Genomic DNA, 23,850 nt, shown 5'->3' with positions numbered 1-23,850 from the left:
AGCAATAGTTGGACCACTTGATTAAGAGACCAGGTGTCAATTCCCTGTCTCTTCTGCATGGCTTTCTTGGCTGATCTTGCTCAAGTTGCCTGAAGCTCAGAGATCACAGGGCAGGTACACGTGTGACAGATACTGTTCAACCCACGTCTTGGTTTGCCTGGCTGCATCTGGGCTGACCTGCTGGGTGTGAGCCAGCATCAGCAAGGTTTAACTGGCTGCCAACGCTTCCTTCTCACTCATAGTTCCCACCGTTTGCTTTGTCTGTAGTGCTCTGTTAGTCAGTCTGGTCTTTTCCACAACTGCCATCTGGGCAGGACATATGGGAAAGTTGGGCAGGACATATGGGAAAGTTGGGCTTCTTTCAGGCGAGAGTCTCAGGTCACTCTCAGGGGAAATTACCAGCTGGCAGACTTCTGTAACCATCCTGCTGGTATCTGAGAACACTTGCTTCCTTTTAAGGCTTGTACTTTCCAGTAAAATAGCTTAAAACCAGTACATTTGTTTGTTTCCACATGGAGCAGAAATCATGGTGAAGCCCTGATTATATTAATATATTCAATTATAACAAAATACCAGACAGCCTGACCTAAGTTGGCATAAATAAATGAATCTGTATTAGTCTCTTTTCATCTGATAAAATTTATCCATGAAACATATCATCCATAATAAACTTATTTATCTTTCACCATTATATCTCAGTTCTAAAGAAGACGCAAAACTACAGTGAAGTTCTCCTTGGTGAACTTTATCCCTTTTCATATCAAGAACTACACTGCGCTGCATATTGCTTTGACCAGGGTCATTCCCAAGTGGAATCCCTAGGCTTTCGTGGGGTCTCTCCTTAAGGCAGGGGCTCTATTTCAAATGGCAAGAAATCATGTAGGGGATGGGGGACCATGCAGCAAGGCATGTTTTCAGCATGCAAAAGACCTATGAAGAGTGTGTGCTTCACATTTGCTGTAGAGAAGACCTGGCAGCAGGTAGTGTAGGAAGGGATGAGCATGCAGTATGCATTCAGCGTGCAACACAGTATATGTCTATGTTGTTGCCTGTTTCTTTTTTTTTTTCTTTTTTTTTTATTTCTGGATGAGAAAGAAAAGGACTGGAAAACTGAGACAATGCTAGAGGTGTTTCTGGTGTGAAAAAGTTTGGGAACACCATTGATAACATGTAACACGTGCCACTTTAAACTAAGAGCTTATAGGACTAAAAGCTTATGATAAGCAAAGTAAACAACTTCCACGCAGCTAACTGTAATCTACAGACAAGAATGCTAAAAGGTTGTGTCTGAACTCACCGAATTCAGACTGAGGAGATACAGCTGTTTAACTGACCAAAATGGTGAAGTTTTACTTCTGTCTGTGAAGCAACAGAAACCCACCGTGAACATAGGAACTTGGACGTCCCTGTGTTGATTTGGACTAGAGAGCAGTTATGTCTGGGTTTTTGGACCTTCTGCCCAATTTTTCCACAGCTCTTTTGTTCCAAAACTTTTAGCCCAAATAATTAGCTAACAAAAATCATGTTAGAAAAATAACTTGAAGTAGAGTAATTGTCATTAGCCTAGTAAGTTTTTCTCAGTAATGTCCTAGAGCAACATATTGCCCTGTTTAATGATACACAGGCTGAAAAACATTCACTTTTATTGTTTTCAAATGTGTACACCTTGTTAATTTTTACCCTAATTTATTTTTGTGCTGCTACAGAGGGCTAATAACTCAGTGAACCTCATGCTGTCTTTGCCAGGTTTTTAATCTAGCTGTGTTACTACCACTGCTGTTGTCAATGGTCAGTCATGCTCTTCTGTAAAACCACTTGTGAAATGTCTTATGTTCTAGTTATTACATTTTGGCAAATTGCATTTGGGAGTTGTCTGCTTAAGTGACTCTTTGGCCTCTTTCTTCTTGTTCTCCCTCAAGGTCAGCATACCTGCATTGTCACCACCATTTTTATCTCTACCTGCTACGCAAAACTGATATCAAGAATGAAATGCCGAAATTACATGGTTTATAACTTCCATTGCATGACTTTCAGTCTTGTAACCTGTAGTATGGAGAAAAATATTATTTTTATGGGAATTTTGTGCTACCTTGTTTTCCTTATAATCACTGGGTAGGGGTATGGGAGGTGAATAGGTTGACAGGGTCCCAAAAAATTTATCAGTTGTCATAAACATTTCAGAGAGAATTGGGAGCTGCTCCTTGGTTTTGCTTCAGTCATGCTCTGTATCAGCAAGGCCAATGAAATGCGCAGTTAACACCAGTGCATGCTACGTGAAGGCAGATTATTTCATATGGAGAAGTTTGCTGCTATCACTTGTTGTCGCTGCACCTATTCTGGTGAGAGCTGATGTGCCAGCAGTAGGCATAAAAGTCTTAAGTCAGGTTTTCTTTATCTGTGAGGTGATATAGGTGTCTTTTTAGTCCTTGGTGCTTTATCTTACTTGTATTTTATGTAAGATGAGTTGGATTTTCTTCTTTGATCTGATCTGGGACAAGCAGCTTTGCTGAAGGCTAGTTGGGAATTTAGTATTACTTTTTTTTTTTTTTTTTTTTTTTTTTTTTACAAAGCTCCTGAGTTAGTAGCTTGATGACCACGTGTAGCATCTGCATAATATGCTGGCAGGCAGCAGGGTTTTCCTCACACGATCAAAACACTTCCATTCATCAGACAAGCCTTTTCTTTAGCACATGGACAGCATATGGAAAAAAAATATCACTACTAATTTCACGTTTAGTGCCATTATTATCTCTGGCTTTCAGTTTTGTTGCCACAGATTTCGTTTAGAACTCTATTTTCTCCTCATAATCAGTTGTTTCCCTTGGTTTTCATCTTCTCTAGTAAATCAATTATCTTTTCTCTCTCCAAGGCAGTCTCTCCTTGTTGCATGCTTTTGGCAGCCAAAATCTTTGGCTAGTTCTTTGTTGTCACCTTGAGTCAAAAATATCATATGGTCTTCAGACCTTAGTTGAGATGTGAATGGGGCTTTGATACTCACCAGACTTGTTATTTTAAAATATATATGTTCTCCGTATGGATATTGTCACCACTGGGTATGGTTTTACTGACCAAACACAGTCTAGGCTGGTAACTGTATGCTCCCTGTGTTTCTGTCCATTAATGACAACTCCTTCTAGCCTATGATTCATTTCATCCTAAAAGCAGCTCTTTACTTTTCACAAAAAGACTCTCACTCTAAAAGTATCTTTTCTTTCTGTTGACAATAGAGAGATTAGGGTGATGGCTTGACTGCTGATGTCCACACTGCAGTGAGGTTAAAGTGAGATAAATCTCACACCTTCTGTCTGAAAAGGAGCAGGTTTTTGCAGTGCCTCTCAGCACCTCTTTCCTGTTCTCTCCTGTTGTTATGTGCCATTGAGGTATTCCATAAAGCCATCCAAACCTGCTTTTTAAGCAGTGGGGCTCAACCACATGAAACCTATTTGTAGCCTCTTGTTCAAGCTTAAAGTGAGTTTCTTTGATTTACTCCTACAGTGAATTAAGCTAAATTGAGTTAAAGCTTCTTGTAATTCTGCCTGGGTCTGCAAGCAGAAGTACAGCAGCAGTATTGTGACTAATCCACCTGAAAGTTGCACCTTTCCTTCATTTGTTGTCCTGCCCAGCCCTCAATCATTCAGGGGTGCTCAGTGTTTTAACAAGTCTGGTCTGTGGCAGATCAGATGCTTGAACTGAATGCCAGCGTCCTGTACTCCAAGACATAATGATTAATAACTCATTTTCTTCTCTCTGATACAGATCTGGTACTACACAAACAACATCTTTAGTGAAGCTGGGATCCATCATGAAACAATCCCCTATGTTACTCTAAGTACTGGTGCTGTTGAGACTCTGGCTGCTGTTTTTTCTGTAAGTATGGTTATAAAAATCCATTAACATGCTTGATATTTAAATTACTGATTTTATTTCCTTACACAGGTTAAAATATAAACAAATAGTATATTGAGGATTAAGTGTAATGGCTGGTAGAGCATTTGAAAATATTAATCCTAAACTCAGTTTTGTGGCTCGGACTATTTTTTTGTAAAAAGATGCTCTCTAGTTGCATACAAGGAGCATAAAAAGTTGATATATCCTGAGGTGCTTTGTATGAGTGAAGAAAAAGAAGGCAGGAACAGCAAGGCCCAAAGTATATTTAGTGATAACTCATAAATGACTTTACCTGGTAGCAGTTTATTCACATCTCAGAGTCTTCTCGTGTGCCTGCTGGGAAGCAGGCAGTGTTGCTGAAGAAGGCTCAGGCATAGTACAGCGAGGTGTGTCCAGTATGGATCACAGAAACAGACATACGACTTACTGGGCATGTTTTAATGACACATTTCCTATAGCAGCTTACAAACACTGAGGAAAATTCTTCAGCCACTTAAAAATATCGGAGTAAGTGTTTGTAACCCAGCTTGTTGGAAAAATAAGCCAGCATGCTAGAACAAGATTGTCCCATGTTGTGTTAAATTCTGCTATCTCATTCACCGAGGGCAAGGAGGCATCCTTTCATAACACGCGAGCTCCTGAGTAGGTCGTGTACCTTTGCTCTGCACTGAACAGAGAGGAAGATGTTAATAGAAAAAATATCCAGGCACATTTTTTTCTTTCCTATTTCAAAACAGAAAAGTTGGCTAGGAAAAAAAATAATACACTAAACAAGCAAACTAAACCTGAAAGGTTTAGATACGCCATTAATTGCTAAAGGAAATACATTTTTGTTTGCACTGCAATAAATAGGAAACAATGGAAGAAGTCTTTGAAATGGGAAGTTGCAAAAAAGTACATACTCTTTCTTTGTTAGGATTTTTCCTTATCTTCATATATTCTATACTAACTGTATTTGCACAATACTGGACGCACCAGACAAGCATTTTTAAATGTCAGAAGAATGGTTTTGGCAAAAAAATCCTCTCCAGTGGCAGAACAACTGCTTATGACCTATAAAATGTTAAACTAAATCCAACTATCAAGTATATTTTCTTATAGTCTAGGACATAAGGACTCTCAAAGGTTGCAAGGATCTTCTTCTGATCTTTGTAAATTTCTACAAATCTATTTTGGGGTAAACCATATTTTTTTTCTTTTAATTAAAGGGACATTCTTTTTAATAGGTGGAAATAGTGAAGTGTGGAAATCTGTACGTCTTACAATTTCTTCGTGATACTGCAGAAATGCTTCTTGTTTAAGATATATGTGAAAATGATAATTCTGCCAGTGATTTAAGTCAAGAATACACCTCTTTTTTGTGGAAACAGGGAAAATTACATGGAGATGATTCCATGATATTAAAGCCGTTCTGTAAATAGGGTCTGTCATCTTTTCAGTTCTTTCTGTGCTATCAGTTTGTGGGGCCTATTCAGAGCACACTGTTCACACATAATAAGGTGGATGTGTCTGCTTTGGTTCCTGGTATGTGTGGTAACTTTTTTTTATGCCCAAGAAGAGTGTTTTTTAATACTACTTCTGTTTAAGCTATTTGCTGTGCTTCTGGAAATGCTGTTGTATTGATATCTCCATTGCCTTCAAATTTGCTCTTTCAGTTCAAGAGAAATGCTGCTTTGTAGCCTTAATTTTATTTCAGTAATCTTCATAAATGTTTCATTGATGCCGTTTAAAGGAACAACAACATGAATTTGTTTTTTCAGTTTAAGGTTTTGCAGCTTCTCATTTCTACAAGTAATTTCCTTTAAATGTTTTTCATGGCTAGAACTAAGGATGGGGGATTTCCTCCCACTCTCAACCTCTCAGCTTTTTTCCTCTGTTTTTTTTTTTTTAATCTATTTGACAGCATTAAGTCAGGTGCATATGTCTGATGTACTACTCAGAGGAAAGAAGCAGAACAAAGCAAGGGGAGAACATAATTTTCCTGGTATTTCTTAATATATCGTGCTTGCTAGCAGAAACCAAATTTTGCTAACAATAAATTCCAGAATTTCAGTAAATACTCCTCTATTGGTAATAGAAATAGAATTTTTGTTCTTATAAATGAAATAGCTATTGGAGACGTCCACAATGAACTATCTCTGATCGTTATGCATATGTTAGGTGGTCATGAGACTCTGGGCCTCAATAAGAATACATAGGTGTTGATGAGCTCCATTGAGGAGGCCCATATGAATGCTAAAGGAAAAGACTGAAATAGATATATTTTGTAGAGAAGCAAAATAATATTTAGGAGATAAAATATCATTCAAACTGTGGAAAAATTTGAAAGTCTCCTTTTAATGTGTCTTCTGGGAGCAGCAGCATAATAGTAATAATGCGGTCCTTGAGGAAGAGCAAATAACATCCCATCCTCTTTATAGCTCTATATTGCCTCAGATCACTTGATATGCCTGCTAGTCGCTTGCTTTGTGTACAGCTCCATCCGTCTTCCTCTTGAACAAAAGCCACATAAAGACTGAAAAATGAAACATGTGCATCGCCATTTTCTTTTAATTAATATAATTTGGCTGCAACTCCTGCTTACACCATCACTTCCTAATTTACTTCAAAAAATACCTGTATGGTAGCATTGCGTACTTGGTGTCCTGGTTTCTCTCTGAGGAGATGATATAAACTTTCTGTATATTTTTCAGTTAATTGTGTATTTCTCCACCCATTGTACTGAACACAAATTCAGTTTAGAGGAGTTGCTAGACAAGCTACTTTTTAATGACAGCGCCATTAATTTCAGTTTGCTTCTGAAGTAGTTTGCTCCCCTCTGGAAAGAAATACTGAAGATTTCCTACTCATGGATGTGTTGCAGCAGTAAGTTATCTAACCTAAAGCCATGCTTTTAGAAGGACGGAATATATCTAAATAATTCCCTGGCAAATATGTGTTTATTAGAAGTCTGTTCATTAAATTCTTCAGTGAAGGGACTCCACACACTTAGTTGCTCTTCAGTAAGATTGGTTACTATGGCTTTTTTGTAATTTTTAGTAATTGAGGTTAATTTAATTTAGTTGTCTTAGTGGACAGAAAGAACCATTTGCCAGTGCCTTTCTTTGACAAGGCAACAGGCTCAACGGAAAAAGAGACAGAAGTATATGTGTGAAGACTCCTCCCCCTCCCCTCCATGACACCAGCAAAGAATAAAAGACAATGTTATTCAAATTAAGCATCCCACATCCAATTTTGCCATCTGTGGCACCAGATTTGGTCTTTACATAATGTTCACGGAAAAAGACTATCTATGACTGTATTGAGAAGATTATGCCTTAAGCATTTCCCAAAGGTGATGCATCAAGGTGTTACTAATGTGCCTTCCAAAGCCTGTGGCGGAGACAAGCCATGCAAAGCCTGGAATGAGTTAAAATATAATTCAGTAGTAGACCATAAAAGAATATAGGAAATCCTTTGCAGTATCACACAGGAGTCAAGGAAACCAGCTTTCTTAGGTGAGATGATGTTATTCTGCTTTGGGATGTCACGAGAAAGGGCTCTTAGACTTGTTCTGTGTTTCTTTTAACGTTAATAGATCTTAATATGCAAGAAGGGATTCCCTGCTTAGGGCATGGCAGTTAAAATAAGGTCACCCCAGACACTTCAGTAGTTGTTCTCATCCCTAACACATTTCTTCCATTGTATCCAAGGGGTAATGCAAGATATCGCCATTGAAACTCTGTGGCTCCACTGGGGTCAGAACAAGAAGAAATACATTCCAGTGACAGCCAGTTGTAGCAAGTGGAAAAATGAGGTGACAAAAACTTTAATCTCAAGGATTCTGAGGAAGTTTTGCTATAATCTGATTTTTAGTAAAACAATGGAGTTCCATGTGACGTTGTTTGCACTGGGTCAGAATCAACCCTCATCTACCCATAATCCCCAATAGGGTGTAAGAAGAGGAGAGTGCAAGAATGGGGCAAACATGGCATTTTCCCCTTTTGCTCCCCTCACCCTGACAGGCTGTTGCTCAAGGAGTACCAGAATTACAAGGTAATATCTTGGCCTTTAATAGCCTGGATAAAATTTTTTTATTTGAATTTTTCCAGTTACTTTTCAACTTTTATATCTTTCTAGAACCCACGGCATCATAAAGCAGTGAATTTCACAGTTTTTCATACATATTGTATGAAAAAGTCCATCCTGTTGAGATTAGAGAATATCAGATACAGTAGGTGTGGGCTGGATGAAATGATAACAGTGTGGATGCTCAGCTAACTGCATAACTGTCAACACTTCACTGTCATACAAAGAAATATCAAATGGGATTCTGTGCTGGTTTATCCTGAGGCAATTCATCATAAAAAGATCCATTAATAATACGTGAGAGGTGACAAAGAACCTTTATAATCAATTATGTCGTTCAAACTCTCCAAAGGGAGAAACTTAAAAGTACTATCGAAAAGAACTATGGAAGATCATAAGAAATTGGACATGTGGCCTGAAATTGGTAAGATGAAATTCAGCAAGGAAAGGCACCCAGTTCCACACTTTAGGAAGGAAAAAAATCATATACACAAATACAAAATGTCATGTGGAACTGTGTCAAAAGGCTTACTGAAGTCAAAATCTATCATGTTTTTCATTTTCTTTCTATCAACTCAGCTTCCTCCCTGACAGTGAAAGAAGTCACACTGATCTGCACTGAGCAAATCTGTTTTGGCCGTTCTTATCACCTTAGTCTCCTCTAGTGGCTGTCAGACTGTTTGATCGGTTAATAATTCATCCTAGCGTTTTGGGGGGGATAAAAGCAAGACGCTCTATTCCTTCTCCCTGTGCAACAGAAGATAGGTGCTCCATCTGCCCAGATCCAGTGCTCTCAGATATTGCCATCAGCTCACATCATTTCTGTCACTTTCATTAATCATCATTACGAAAGCCTCATTTTAGCTAATAAATTGTGAGGTGAAAAAACAGTCTTTAGTCAATATGCATATTGATTTGAGGGGAAAAAGTTACCTAGCACTGAAGGCCATTAATTTTATCCAAGAGAAATATTTATACAGCTCATCATCTATAATTTTAAGGAGCCGTAAATAGTTGCCTACATGAGCAAACAGTTGGCTTCCAAAATTGCCTACCATACTAATTTGTTTTGCCGATAGAAAATTCCAATTGCATGAATTTTTAGATGATTTACATATGCTTTGCTCAGTCCTATGAAAGCACTGCTAAGTATGTCTAATAAGTGAAATCCAAAAAAATACTCGGTGATTCATTTGGAATATAAGATACTGAATTCTTTCAGATGCAGGGAGTTACTAATTTCTCCCTAGTCATAAATTCATCCTCATTCCAGATCTCAAATGTAAATGCGTGCAATCTTTATGGAGCAAATTTGTGAGTGGAAAAACACTCAGGTTTATGTCACTGTATTGGGCAAAATGTAATTAGAAAGAATCAGCAGTAGAAAAGAGAGAGTGATCCAGCCCAGCACCTTCCTAGGACGTGGTATTTGTCAATGGCCAGAGCCCATGTGGGCACATTTTCACTGCAGGGTGGATCTCAGAGCATGACTGTGTTGACAAAGACATTATTTCTTCTTAATCATTTCATAACGCTTGAGCTTTTGGAGAGACAAAGATTACATGTGTTGAAGTAACAATGTAGTGCCTTCTGGGAGAAAAAGTCTTCTTATGAAGGTCTTCCTTACAATGCCACTCCTAAGACCCAAGGCATAGTGGGTTAGTGTATTTGTCTAGTACAAATCCTTCGGCAGGATGTATTCAGAAATTAAAAGGTTTGAAGACATATCTCCTGCTTTCAAGTATTTAAAAAAAAATACATATGTCATAAATCAAAGTCAGGATCTAGTTTAGCTTTTATAACATGAACCTGACACAAGACCAAGCTCAATGCTTTTAACAAATCAGCAACAAAAGGAGCTTTGTTTTAAAAATATCTTCAATTTAAATAAGGGACACAATAGGAATAAAGTAATGGAGGGGTTTTTGTGCGCTGCCCTCAGGGCTGTTCCTAGAGGCACTGCTGGGGCAAAAGTGGCCGGCTGGAGGGAATCCCTGCATGGGCTGCGTCTTGGTCGTGCTGGTCTGGCAGGCATTGAGTGTGGAGACCCTCTTTAGTGTATGGAAAATTTCATTGCCAAGTGAAGCTGATTAAGGCTGCTTTATTGCAAAATAGTTCAGACTGAGCTTAGAAATTTAGCAATCAGTTCCATCCTTTGCTGAAAGTAATCCCTAGCCTGGTACCCACAGAAGATGTGTAAGATCTTATCCTGTCATGGCAATGACACAGATACAGGCAAACTTGATATAAGAACCAGGGTAGGCACAGATTTATTTACGCCTTCTGTTTATGTGGTCAAACTTAGTGCTAGGACTCTAAATTTCATTTCAGGTACTTAAATAAAATAATCCGATTCTTTGTTTTACAACTATATAATTAATACAGTAGACAAGCGGATATACATAAAAATAGGAATCAAAAAAAAACCCAATTTATAACCCTCAGTCTTCTGCTCCTCTCGTTTTCCTGGATGCAAGATACTACACATTGTGTCATAAGTAAACCTGACTGCGATATAAATGCGATTATCCATTTTAATCCTGTATTTAAAATGGAAATAAGACAGAGCTGTCTTGTCACGTTAAGTCTGAATCTAGACATACAGTCTTACTCAGACCTATATCCAAAATACATGAGAAAAAAAGTGTGGCTACTCTTGACGTTAGCATATAGATCAAACTTCTTTACAGAGCTGAGGCATCAAGAAAATCTAATAGGGTTTTCTTACTATAATTTAGGGCCAGGAAATAAGTAGGGAATAGTATTCAGTGACCTCCCATTTGGGCTGTAGAACTTGCTTACACATTCATTTTATCCAGAGAAGCTTGTCTGGTCTTTTTTAATGCACTCTGTTTTCATTATGTCAGCTCCGGTATCTGCAGCTGACTCAAGGGAAAAGATTGACATTTGCTTTTTTAACTTTATTCACAAGTGTTTCCTGCCAGACAAAAGTAAGTTGTGTGAACTGTTAACTTAGTTTGCATATCAGTTACCTTATTATCACCAAACGTTTCTGTTGAGAGAATTTTGGTTGCAATATTTTTTTACACGTTTTCAGTAATTTCAGCTGTGTTAATTACCATGACTGGGTATAGGCTTCTACAAATTCATGTTTATGATCACACATAAACAAGTATCAGCCTACATAATTTGGCACATAACTCTCTGTGCTACCACAGAAAACAGTTGTAAGATTCTTTTTTTGGCTGAACTTGAGCATATACTGAATTTCTTGTTATTTCATTTACTCTACCATATAGTATATTTTGACTTGTTATAGGTCTTCAATAGGTAACAGTTACCAGCACATAGCAGTGGAGCATTCAGGACTATAAATACTTGAAAACTGGTGAATCATCTTCCCTTTCTTATGAGTCATAAGCATCTTAGTGGGTTTTGCAAGTTAACGAGTTTTGAATTTGTATAATCATAACTAAAAATGAAGTTGTCTGTTTATAACCTCAAAATCAACATTTTTTTCGCCAGGGAAACTTGTTATAGAAGACGTGTTAGACCTTTCTTTTCAAGTATTTGTTGAAACTTTAGAGTTTATCTGAGCTTTTTTTTTTCCATCAAGAAAAGGGGAACAAACAGTTCAGCAGAGAAATCAGAGCTACTGATGGATGGTCATAGGGTTTTTTTTTTAAGAAATCCTCAAAAATAAATCAAATTTCAGTTAGAAATAATGTAGACCTAAACAGCTTGATGCATCTGTGCACTTAAACGATTCAAAAAACCTTTTTGGCCTTGATGAAAGATGGTGCCTCCTGAGAGGCTTTTCCGCTGTGGATTGGCTCCCAGTTGAACAACCTTCATCTGCCAGTGGGCCCTGGGTTGCTTCTGCGTTGCCTTCTGACCAGCAGAGCCACAGACCCATGTCTTCCCAAACACACGTTCTGCCTTTCATGAGACCACAGCTTTGTAATTTATATCCAGGTAGGGAGCGTGGGTTTTGATTGTTTCGGTTGACTTTTCATGGGCTTCACTCTGTGTAGTGTCCCATTTGAGCAGAGAGTGGTGTGCCTCGTTTGGATCTGTGCCATAAGCAGACGTGTTTTGTTGGGTTGGAACTGGTGGTACAAGAGGTAGGTCACGCATTGGAACAAATTAGACGTGTCCTTAGCTTTGAAAGAGAAGTAGGCATTTCTCTCCCCATAACTGTGCGAGTTGATCATGTCTAATTGAGAAGCCTTCCAAGTCTGTATTTCCTAGATCTATTAGTGTTGTCAGTGTACTTAACTTCATATAAACTTTGGAAATGATTATATGATTCCCAGCGATTCTGGTACATCGTAGTGTCCTTGTGAATAAGGACAAAATTCCTGCTTATTTTTTCCAGTGAACAAAGTTGGTCCATTCCATAAATCACAAGAAATATCACCAAGAATTGTAATTGTAAATTCTTTGGGGCAGAAAGTGCAGGGAGTGTCCAGAAGCTAAAGCATTCAAGTTCCTCATTGCTACTGTATTAAATAAATAGCAGTGACGAACACTTGGGAAACCTGGCATGATCTCAGGGGACAGAATGACTGCGCATGGATTTGCTTTATTTCTTCCTGAATTGCCACTGAATAAAAAAGAATTTAAATGTATTAGAAACTTATTCTTTTCTGTAAAAAGGATAGGGAGCCTGCAGATCTACTGTAACTATCTGTTCTTGGCTGCACTCAGTTAAAACTGAGAGTTCCTCACCAACCCACCTGGATTTGCCCAAGTACGTTCCAAACTGTTTATTCTCAATGCGTGTAGGCACAAGTGCATGTACACATCTTTTCAGAGGACTTAGTCCAAACTGTCCTCCTTTACTAGGGTTATTTATTCTTTGAGCTTTACAACCAGAAACCATCTAGCACTTTTTCCCCATGTTTTTCTCTGTATGAGAGCCATCTATGAACTTTTTTCCCCTCTAAGAGAAACATTGATTCCTTACCCACCAAAACCCACCAGCTTGTATTAACACCAAGATTGCTTAATCACAACCACCAATGCATAAAAAAATAAGGGAAATTCCCTGGTATGTCAGATTACACGTACAGCATCTATTGCTGAACGTGTAATTCATATCAAATTATACGTGAGGCATCTGTTGCAGAAGCCTCCATCTTCTTATGGACCGATTAGATAACTTTTCATCCCTCATAGCCGTAAAAACTGACTCTTTGTTAAGTGTATGTGGGGCCACATGTGTTTGCAAGATGGATTCTTTAATCATAGTGGAAAATACTTGGCATCTTATAGAGGTTTTGATGGTGCAGCAGTTGCAGGTTTGGAACATTTGGACCCCGTGAGCACAATGTGAAATTTTAATAATAACATCAGTGCGGGTCTACTTTAAACACAGCTCTGAAATAAATTGTGTTATGGAAGCTGTGGAAACTGTCAAAATGAGTATATTTGCTCATTTAAAGAAATAAGGAACACTAAATCTCTCCCCAGAGCTGCTTTCCATGTTCTGCAGCGTCACAGTGCGTGTCTCTGGTGTGGCAATCCAGCTTGGCAGGGTGCAGGGTTGGTGTGTTCTGAAGCCTGTCCTAAAATCTGCTGGTGGACCTGATGCTGTGGGAGAAGCGCTTGCTGCACAAGGCGTTTATTCCCTGAGTGACTTTGCACTTTCCTTTAATGTGTTTCTTCTAAATGCTCTCTATGGAACGGTGTGCATCATCTCACAGAATTAAGGCTATTGCTCCAGATTTCATTTTAGTTGCTCATTTTATATTTTGCTTGAGGGAGGTGTGAAAGGGGGATTTCAGTCTCCAGTAAATAATGACGTGGCAAACAGCTGTGTGATTCTGACTTTTAACTTATTTGAAGTGGTACATTTTGGGCTTCATAAAATTTTTTTATCCTTCTCAGAAGAAAGCCAACTGTAATAGTTATCAATGGGAATAGTACATTAGATTTCACGACCTAACGTATATATTAGACTACTTTAATGAGTCATACTAACAAAGTTTCATGTTACAACTTTTCAAGAAACTCTTCATTGTGTTCTTCTTTAGCAGATAAGCATTCAGATTTTGTGAAACTGCTTTTACCGAAGTTGTTTTATGTTCATGTGTTGAATATAAATTTGAAATGTGCATGAGTGCACAAGTATCAGTGTTATCATACCGTGTCTGAGCAAAGTTTTCTGACAGGTGGATTTATTTTATCTGGCTATTCTAGATACATAAACTGTCCAAAATCATAACTAAATGTTGTTGCTGTGTTTGGACAAAAAAGAAATTAAAAATAAATTTTAGATTCATTTAAAAAAATTAATCTTTGCTAAAAAACTTTTAATCTTAAATTTTAAACCTTTTAATCTTAAATTCAGAGAGATGTTGAACTTAAGAAACAGCCATTCAATTAATGTACAACTATTTTTTTTATCCCGCACCCACCCCTAATCCCTGGAAGTGTTCGAGGCGAGGCTGGATGGGGCTTTGAGCAGCCTGGTCTAGTGGGAGGTGTCCCTGCCCAGGGCAGGAGGGTTGGAACTAGATGATCTTTAAGGTCCCTTCCAACTCTAACCATTCTGTAATTCTGTGATGATTTATGCCCTGAAAAAAAAAAAATCAAACTTCATATAGGTATCATCATATTAATTATTTTTATATAGCTAACATGCAGCATTTATTTTATTATTAAATTGTTGCACAAGAAGTTAAATGTAGTAGTAACTTTGAAATCTACCACGTCGATAATACTAAACTTGAATTTACCAATCGCATGTTTTTGATATATCTGTGGTCATATTTGCTCTGTAGTAGGAAATCCAGGCATAAAACTAATACCAAATACAGCTTTGATCGTTTTCCTAGGGTTTTTTTCAGTGGTTTCAAATAAGGATGCTGATGCTGTGCTGGCTTATTTTTTCAAAGAGGTTAAATTGTGTAAACACAATTGTGAACACAATTATGAACATATTATAGCTGATACCTAGTATAGAATCAACTCTCATGGTTTTATTTTTGATGTTCATATTTACCACGAGAACACATAACATGGTCTGAATCCTTCAGTGCTTTATCAAGAAAGTCAAATGCCATTTTTTGTTTTCCAGGGCTTAGTTATTGAACGGCTTGGACGCAGGCCTCTTCTCATCGGAGGTTTTGGGCTGATGGTTGTCTTCTTCGGAGTACTTACTGTCTCTCTGACTTTACAGGTAACACTATGGTCACTACCTATTTTTACTCTCTCTTTTGCCTATTTTAAGCACCAAGTTCTCGATACCTGTTTGCCTCAGCATTCCTACAGAAGCCAATCCTTTTAATCAGCTTGACATAAAGATTCAAATGTCTGTCTTTTGCTTATTTAGGAATCTGTTAGTTTCAAAGTGCTATGGTGAGCCATAGCAGCTTTTGCATTAAAAAACCATACGGGTTTTGTCATGTTCAGGCTCCTTAACTCAAAGATTCATGCATATCGTGAACTATTATGAAGACAATTTTACCTATAGTTACCCATATTCTGTGTTTTTGTTTATAATGCAGTCATTTTGAGATTTCTTTCATACTTTATGTCATCCTTATTCTTAGGTTTGGGTGTTTTTTTCCAGTAGTGAAAAGATTTCCATTTTTGATGTTTCTTTCAAGTTACATTTCTGATATTTTTATTGAAAATATAAAGACTTAGCCTTTGCAGACCATCTACACTTAATTTCTCAGATATTACTAGCAGTCAGTTCCCCAGCTATTTCAAATGGTCAAAGGCAGATTATTAAACCATTCTAAATACTGACCCCGAGTCATTTCTCCTTGTTTAGCTTCCATTTTCATAATGATGCTATTTCTTTCTGTTCCTGAGTGGTTTTGAGAAGTAAAGCTGACAGTCTGCAATGGCATGGGTTTGGGTGGTCTTTCATCAAGCTGTTTTTCTGCTGTCATTGACTTCTGTGTCTTGCCATTAGTCTGACTTTCAAATCTTGTTTCTTGGTTGAAGAGAGTAAGTCAGTTTGACTAGCAGCACGCCACCCTGTATGCCAATAAGTTCTGTTTGACTTACCTGTATGTACAGCACAATAAAGCTTTCCTTTGCATACCCATCATGACAACTGTGAGACAGCTCTCCAGAAGAGACGTGTTACTGCCGGTTTTGTGTGCTGAGTGAAAAATTTTCTTCCCAGTTTTGTAAAACCTAATTTGATGTGTAAGGACCTTCAGCTATTGTAAATCTCTGAAGTTTGAGTACCTTTCAGCTTTACATCCTTTCATAAGTGTCTCAATGTGTTAAGTGTTAGAGATGAGGTAATGCTTTGCACAAAGGACCAGAGTACAAATAGGCTTGATCTCAGGGAAATTTGTATCTACTCCATATTTGCACCTTCTCTGTCTCAGCGCCCTTAGACACCTTGGATCTGCCTTCAGATGGGAACTCCACAATGTGTAATTTTGATAGATCTGCAAGTCTCTTGGCTAATGTTAATTCCTAGGAGCCGTGTTTTACGTGTAACTAAAGGAATAACCCAGACTGAAAGAGAAAAAGCATTGCAAAATGGGGCTCTGTCTTTAACACTGAAATAAATAATTACCTATTTTTGCAAGTATATTTTTACAGTGCACAAAACAGGTGATGTTTTGTGATACTGCAGTTATATGTATCTTTGCAAAAACAGTAAAATTCTAATAAAAATGGCATTCACACTTCGCTGATGGAAAGAACCCCACTGATGAAGAGAGAAAAGAATGGGAATTGGTCCTTTCCAATGGGTTTTTCACATCTGTTAGTATTATTATCAAGCATTCGCATACATGGTTAAGAAACAGTGTCCTGAAAACTCGGTAGAAATTGCTCATTGTATTTCAAGTTCCTGTATTTTAGTGGTCTGAATAAAGAAAAATCCACTTAGAAGTAGAAAAAAGATTGCCTTGTGAGGAAAATGGGTGATTCCGTTTACAGTTCCCTTAAAGAGCCATTTATAGTTTGTTCTATTTTCCCCTGTACCTGTTGTTTGCATACATGGCCCTCCTTGTCTGCAAAATCGGATTACAGCCTAATCCCTGGACTGTGTCTTTCCTGTGCTTTGCTAAGGTTCAGATACAGCTATCCTACCAAAAGGCAGCCTGTCGTGTCTAGACTTCAGCCCAGGCTTTAACTGGTGAACTTTGACGCTCTGTGAGCCATCATAGTTGCTCTTTTTAAATATCACTGAAACACCTGAGGAGGATGGAGGCACTGAATCTGTTCAATGGAAAGAAAAACTCTTTTCCAGGTTGTTTTGAACTTTAGCACAAGAAGTTGTAAACTTTCAGAGTTGTGACTTCTGTGGTGCAAGAGTTTGCCTGGTGTTTCTCTACGGGGATTCCACAGAGACAAAGATCTCTAATACGAATCATGCAATAAAGTTCTAGAGAAATACTGTGATTTTCTAAAGTAACAATAGACTAAATTCTGAAATAGAATCATGGAAAACACTATCATTATCTGTGATTTTTTTTTTTTTTTTTTAATATTGGTGATACATACAATATACTGAACATGAATGTCTTTTATCTACCCAGAAAACCGTGCATTGGCTTCCTTACCTCAGTATATTTTGCATCCTTGCAATCATTGCATCATTCTGCATTGGACCAGGTATGTCTATATTTTTTTCACATTTCTTTGTACATCAAAAACACAGGTATTTTTGCACTGGCACTACGTTAACAAATTGCTTGTAGGAAACTTCACCTTACCCTTATCTGAAGACCGTAAGGGGCCTAAGACAATAAAAGGTGATAGCAACACAAAGTGACAGCAACATTCTTTATAAAAACCCATCTACACATGTATTTGCACTTAGCTGTCAGCATAATTGAGAACTAGCGCCTAAATTGCAATCAGTACCAAATTAAAATGTTGGCTATTATTGAAGGATCGCTATGATTTTGAAAATCTGTAAGAAAACTCTCAGACTGGAAGCTGAGTGTTTTATTTATTAATGCTTGTGTTAGCAGTTCAATGCCGGGCAAATGTGACACTGGAGGAAGGGGACAGCTGCACGTGGTTTCTTTCTTCTCTTTCTTTCCAAAGACACACAAGTGTTTTGCAACAGGATTTACACACAGTCTCTTTAGGAAGATGATGGAAAAGGTGGCTGTCCCGATGGTGGAGCTGCTTCTAGTCTGGCAGTTCTCTACTGATTGCATGCGTTTCAAATCCAGTGTGTTTGTAGGTTGTAATGAGTTTATCAGACCTATTATCCCAGCCCAGTTTTGATTATGTGGAGATGAATACAAATTTATTCATAAACCAGTACCTGCAGGTTGTAATTTTTGTATTTGTTTAAGATACTAAAGAGTAATAAAGCCAGACCTTTCTCAAAAGTGTAGACTGAAAGGGCCAGAGGAACAGTCAAGTCTCAGCAAGGGCAGTTCTGACTGGATAGAAGAGAAGATTTACACGGAGAGCAGTTAAGCACACGTTGCTCAAAGAGGCCGTGAAACGGCCATCCTTGAAGCTATTTAAAACTCAGCTGGACAATCATGAGCAACTGGCCCTGCTTTGACCAGAGGCTGAACTCCAGAAGTGCCTTCCAACCTGGTTTATCCTGTGATTCTAATGGCATCATATCTTTGGAAAACACATTTTAGTTGATATTCATAATATGCAAATACTTGCCTGAGTGTACTATTTCTCTAAACAGTGTTACTGTAGCCTTCAGATACTTGATCAGAATAGTATCCTGCAGTTATCAAATAATGAAATGTTAACCAAAATTATTTGCAGATAGATGAAGAGGAATTTAATCCAAATTCAATTCATGCACAGAATGAGATGTCAAAACAGTGCTTAAATTTTCAAAGATTCTCTCGCAAACCGTTCTCCACAAAAAGGCAAAAAATTAGCTGCTTTTTAGGAGTTTTTTCACAGGTGTTCTGCTGTAAACCTGAAAGCAAGACTTCTGTTCCCTTGAGTTCTTGATTTTTTTTTCATGCACCGTTTATTGCCTCTTTTTCTTTATAAAGAGTTTGACATTAAACATTAATCAACTGTTTATACATCTTCACCACTGAAGTGATCTAATTAATTGATTGTGGTTTATTTGGGGAAAGAAAGAGTTGCTGATGTCTCATGTGACTCTAATGAAACATTGCTGTAATTCTGTGGATCCTCTTTTGGAAAAGTTGAGGAAAAATTATACTGCTTTAGAGGAAAATGGGGAGATCAAAATATTCCTTTTCCCCTTGCTTCTGGAAAAACAGTTTGTCACTAATCTCTGGGTTTATTCCTTTGCATATGGCGGCTGACTGGAAGAAGGAAGGAGTCAAACAGGCTTGACTAGGGTCATTAATGCACCTAATGTTGGACTGTAGGTGATCTGTGGAACTGTTCTTCCTCACCTCCAGCTCTTCTTGCAAGGCAGATAGTGCAAACCATCTTGCAATCCATTTGTCCTTCTGTAAAGACAAATCTCAGGTTCACCTAAGTCCCTAGTATTGCAGGCATATATTTCTTAGATTGAGTTATTTTTTTAAAAAAGAAGAATTTGATGGAATGGAACTGCTCTTGCATTTTGAATACCTAAGGAGAGTCAAATGTTGACTTGAAACTTCTTGAAAACTTCCCTTCCAGTGTTTTAAGTAGCTCAGACAATTTAAGTAAGCGCACCTGCTTGCAACATCTGCCTTTGTTTTTCAAAAAAACTCTATTGAAACAGAGTTTAATTTTTTTTCCATATTACAGATGCGCTCCACTGATTTTTAGAAATTGCAGATTAATTTGTTCTTACAATGTATTTTCAGCATATAAAGATTAACCTTCTACATTTCTCCTTCACCTGACCGTTCTTCGGAATGGATTCTGGTTTTCTTCACTTAGCTTCTTTCCTTTTACTAATTGCTATTTGGGATTTTCTGTTGTACTTTGCATGCTCTTTGGAGCAGTGTCTGCAGGACAGCTTTTGTTTGATATTACTTACTTGCTTTCTACAGGAATTCTTTAAATCTTTTGTGTTTTTGATTGTGCTCATTGCTTTTAAAACCAAACAACATTAATACTGTACCAGTAGCTATCTAACTGGCGCCTCTGCCTTTCCTGTGCATGTTCAAATTTTTGTAATACCTGACAATAGTGAGAATATCCCAGTAGCACTGAACATTGCTTTGCTTTTTATGAAAATTTTGTTAATTGACACTTCAGCTGTTGCGAAGAAGTTGAGAAGAATCATATTCTTGTTCCTCTGTTCGCTGACTTCAATGGGGTTGGATTTATCTTCAGTGAAACTTTTCTGTTCTGTTTAGTGGGGCCTAGGAGATCTAAACTACTTGGCTACCTCTTAGCTGGGAGCAGTTCTCTTTCAGAATACGGAAGCAACTTCCATTATTAGCCACGTTTAAGCTTTTTGCTTATAGACAGTGGAGCAAGGATGCCAAAGATTTTGAGTCCTTAATTACTACACAAAGAACAAAATTGAATAGTTTTTACTTCTGCTTTTTTACTTTGGAACTTTGTAGTCCAGTAGGAAATCTGTACTTCTGGATCTTCCTAGATAGGGCAAGTGCTACTCGCTAGCTATTACAGGCTGATTTAAAATTGGCTTTGTTTTGTTCAAAACTATACTGTGATAGTAAGATACCCTATATGTGGCAGATACAGCATATAAGTATATCTGTATCATACATATACTAAGGAACTAAGCATTTTCTCAGGGGAGCGTGCAATGAGAGTGGAGTGTTATGGTACACAAAAATATAATTTCTTTAAATGGGAAAGTCACTGCTGAAAATTAACCTTATCTTTCATTTCCTACTAATGTTAGAGTTTTAGCAAGAGGAAGTAAGTAGGAAAGAACACATTTTTTTAACACATCTCCAATGCAGTGGTTGTTAGAGAGTATCTAAAGAAAAGTACGAGCAGGGCAAGCAGGCGAGACGCTTTTCCAGAACCTGCACACAGTTTTTTCAGCTTAGGGTCTTCCTGAGACATAGTTTCCAAGATTTTCTTAGTTTTCCATTAATATGTTCATTCTCTGTCTGAAACTGCAAAATTTTTGCATCCTTCAGCAAAGAAATCTACATGTCTACCACCTCTCATGTGCATGGTGCATGAAGACATCCTTTGTTTTGCTTTGCGTGTTGCCCTTTAGGTCTTGCATTGGAGGAAGCGGAACAGCTGGTCCCCTTTTTCCCTCTTCAAGTTTCTTGTGATCTTGTAGACTTACCTTATCACCCTCATACTTTTCCAGAATGAATGGCTATTTCTTACTGCTTTCTTCTCAGTGATATTTTATGACATCCCTTTAGCAGGAAAATTTCAGACTTCACTATCTAGTATTCTTTTGCAGCAGTCTGGTAGTTTAACAAGACAAGGATGAAGTTTAGGAATAACTTTCCTGCCTTTCTGATCAGTTAAAAGGGTCTTTCCCCAAGAAAATTAGTTGCGTACTCTTTATTATTGAGTTGAAGATTTTTAATGTTTTTAAGTATTATTGTCATGGTATTACTAACCCATAGTATCTTATTTAATTCCTTCCGTAGTTATTTAGAGCATTTCGGCATTCTTCAGAGTAAATACTTCATGGTTTGTAATGATTCTGCAGATACAGAATTTCATCTAGGATGAATTCAGTTTTTTACATTCATCGAGCTATCAGTGCTTGGAAAAATTATCCCCTCTAAAAATAGTAAATAACATGAGGAATTGAACTTATGAAAATACTGCTTTAACTTTCTAGAGCATAAAATTGCCTTTAAAAATACAATATTTTCTTTCTTGTTAGAACATCTGATACTTTCTTGATAGCTTAGAAGTTGTGTGGTCTCCCACTTTCTGATAGCATATGGATGAGTCCCATCTGCTCCTTTGCAGCTAGGATCAGCTGTTACTATAAACTGTGGAGTTTTTTGATTTGTTTCATTTTTCTGAACTCGGCTTCTCAGCTTGCAGATGTTTTTCAGGCATATTGTAAGGGACCGAAACATTAATGCTAACAACAGGTACATTCAGACGTGTGTGTGATTTGGCACTTCATCATTTTTATCAAAACACAAACAGCAGGAAGCTTTCGTGCATTTACTAAAAATTAAAGGGACCCTTATGTTCAAGGTAGCCAATCTATGATCTGAAAGAAAAAAAACCTTCAAAAATTGCTTATTGTTTTATAGATTAAGGAGCTGTGCTGTTCCAGACAGTTGCTTCATTGTGCCTGTTTGGTCAATTATACATGACTTGAAGGTATTTGGTTGCAGAGGAACATACTGTTTTTCAATATAACTTTTGATTATGGGACCATATTAGTAAATAATTTTACAGTTTTCACTTCAAGAAGAAGGCAGAAGCTTCATGGAAATGTTTTTCTTGGTCTCATGTTTGACCTGAAATGAATACATGTTACGTTTCAACTGAAGAATTGTCATCCAGCAAAGAGTAAATAGAAAGAACTGAGGGGATTTGTTCTGGCTCCTAAGGAAACAACAAGCACAAAAAAAAATGCCAAAGAAAAATAGTAAGAGAACATTTTCAGTATCTCCACAAAGCATTTCTGCTTTTTGGGTTGGGCATCATGAGCAAATACATTGATTCAGAATGCCTTTACTGTGAGTGGGTAAATAACGTGCAGCTCCTTGGAAATTTGGGTAGTGATAGATGGGCTTAGGTACATGTCAAATGTCTTCCTTCTTTAACCTTGTCTTAGTATTTAAGCAAGAAGGAAAAGCTAAAAGTAGTTATCCCTACTTTCTCAATTAAACCCGTGTGGCTGCCTCTTCATGACCACTGGAGCATACTGAAGTGTGCTTGCACGATCTGTGTGTCTTTCAGGAAAACCACACTAAAATCTGACTTAAACACAACAAGTGTAGGTTCTGCCTATTTTCATCTATTTACTTGAATTCCCAGTTCATTCATTGTGCCTTTGCAACAGTTGCTGTGCAAACAAGTGGGTTTTGATTTTGCTGGGTTAATTGAAAAAATATCTATACACATGTGTGCGTTGGGTGACTGGAAATAGTTTTATAAAGTTGCTGGAGATTGACTCCTTTTACCTACCAGCCAAATAGCTAAAAAACAAAACAAAACACAACAGCAGCAACAAAACCAACTTACCCAGAATGTGTCCAGTCCAGGGACAGTTTCCTTATTTGCTTTCAGGTATGTGACCCCACCTGCCAGGCAGGCAGTCATGTATTCTGGCGATGAGGGTCTTTCAGTCTTTGTTTGTGATGCTGTTCCAGTTTGTATAAAACGATTAAACATTCATTCTCTGAAGTAGAGAATGGTTGTTCTGCGATGTGTTAAGAGATTCAACCCAGATGGTGAAACATGTGGGGGAAAAAAACCCTGATTAATTGGGGATTACAGCAATGTTGGCATGGACTTCCAGATAACCTTCCCAATGGAAATAAGCATGACAAAGATACAGTGAGACCCTGAGAACTTGGGAAACTTGGCATAAAGCATTTCCATGCACTGTCTTTGTATGAAGAGATTTAGTAATAGTTTTTCCTTAGAAGAAAATTCTGTTCAAGTGTAACATCCTTCTATCCAGTCTTGATAAACGGAGGAGGCAATGTTGCAGAGATGGGAAAGGAAACCATGATGGGGGAGGTTAGGTATGATGCTTGTCTTTAACTAAATGAAAGGGTGGGAGGTGGTGGACTGTTTCAGTAATATATCTCGCTTTGAAGTAATCCTTCCTTTATCAGCTTCTTTCAGAAATGGAAAAAGTGTTGTGTCTTGAATCAAACCTTTGCATATCTGGCGGCTCTGGAAATACAGTGAACTGGAGCGCTGGACTTATTTTACCATTGGGAGCAAGCAGAAATAACCCAAGACCCGATTGTTGCAGTAAGACCTGTAAAAGGTGGTTGTGTAGCACAAGTGTGTTGCCCTTCCTTCGACTGCTGTACCTCGGAGGTTGGTCACACATGTGCCCAGGCAGGCATGCGGTAACATTCCCCTCTTCTAGGGAATGTTCCTCAGGAATTTCTT

At 37.9% G+C, this 23,850-nt stretch overlaps 1 protein-coding gene across 2 annotated transcripts in view; it reads left to right on the top strand.

The window, feature by feature from the left end:
• The window catches only part of SLC2A9 (solute carrier family 2 member 9), a 115,028-nt gene that overhangs the window by 55,398 nt on the left and 35,780 nt on the right, over window positions 1–23,850 (top strand). For both annotated transcript variants that reach the window (XM_063336683.1, XM_063336682.1), the window contains 3 exons: window positions 3,757–3,867; window positions 15,002–15,103; window positions 17,439–17,514. In XM_063336683.1, the coding sequence (XP_063192753.1) occupies window positions 3,757–3,867; window positions 15,002–15,103; window positions 17,439–17,514 (289 nt within the window). The remainder of the gene's footprint in view (window positions 1–3,756; window positions 3,868–15,001; window positions 15,104–17,438; window positions 17,515–23,850) is intronic.

The sequence above is a fragment of the Chroicocephalus ridibundus genome, chromosome 5, assembly GCF_963924245.1.
Source record: "Chroicocephalus ridibundus chromosome 5, bChrRid1.1, whole genome shotgun sequence".
Taxonomy (NCBI): Eukaryota; Metazoa; Chordata; class Aves; order Charadriiformes; family Laridae; genus Chroicocephalus; species Chroicocephalus ridibundus.
Note: the sequence above shows the minus strand (reverse complement) of the source record. Positions and strands in the feature narration are given on the sequence as shown.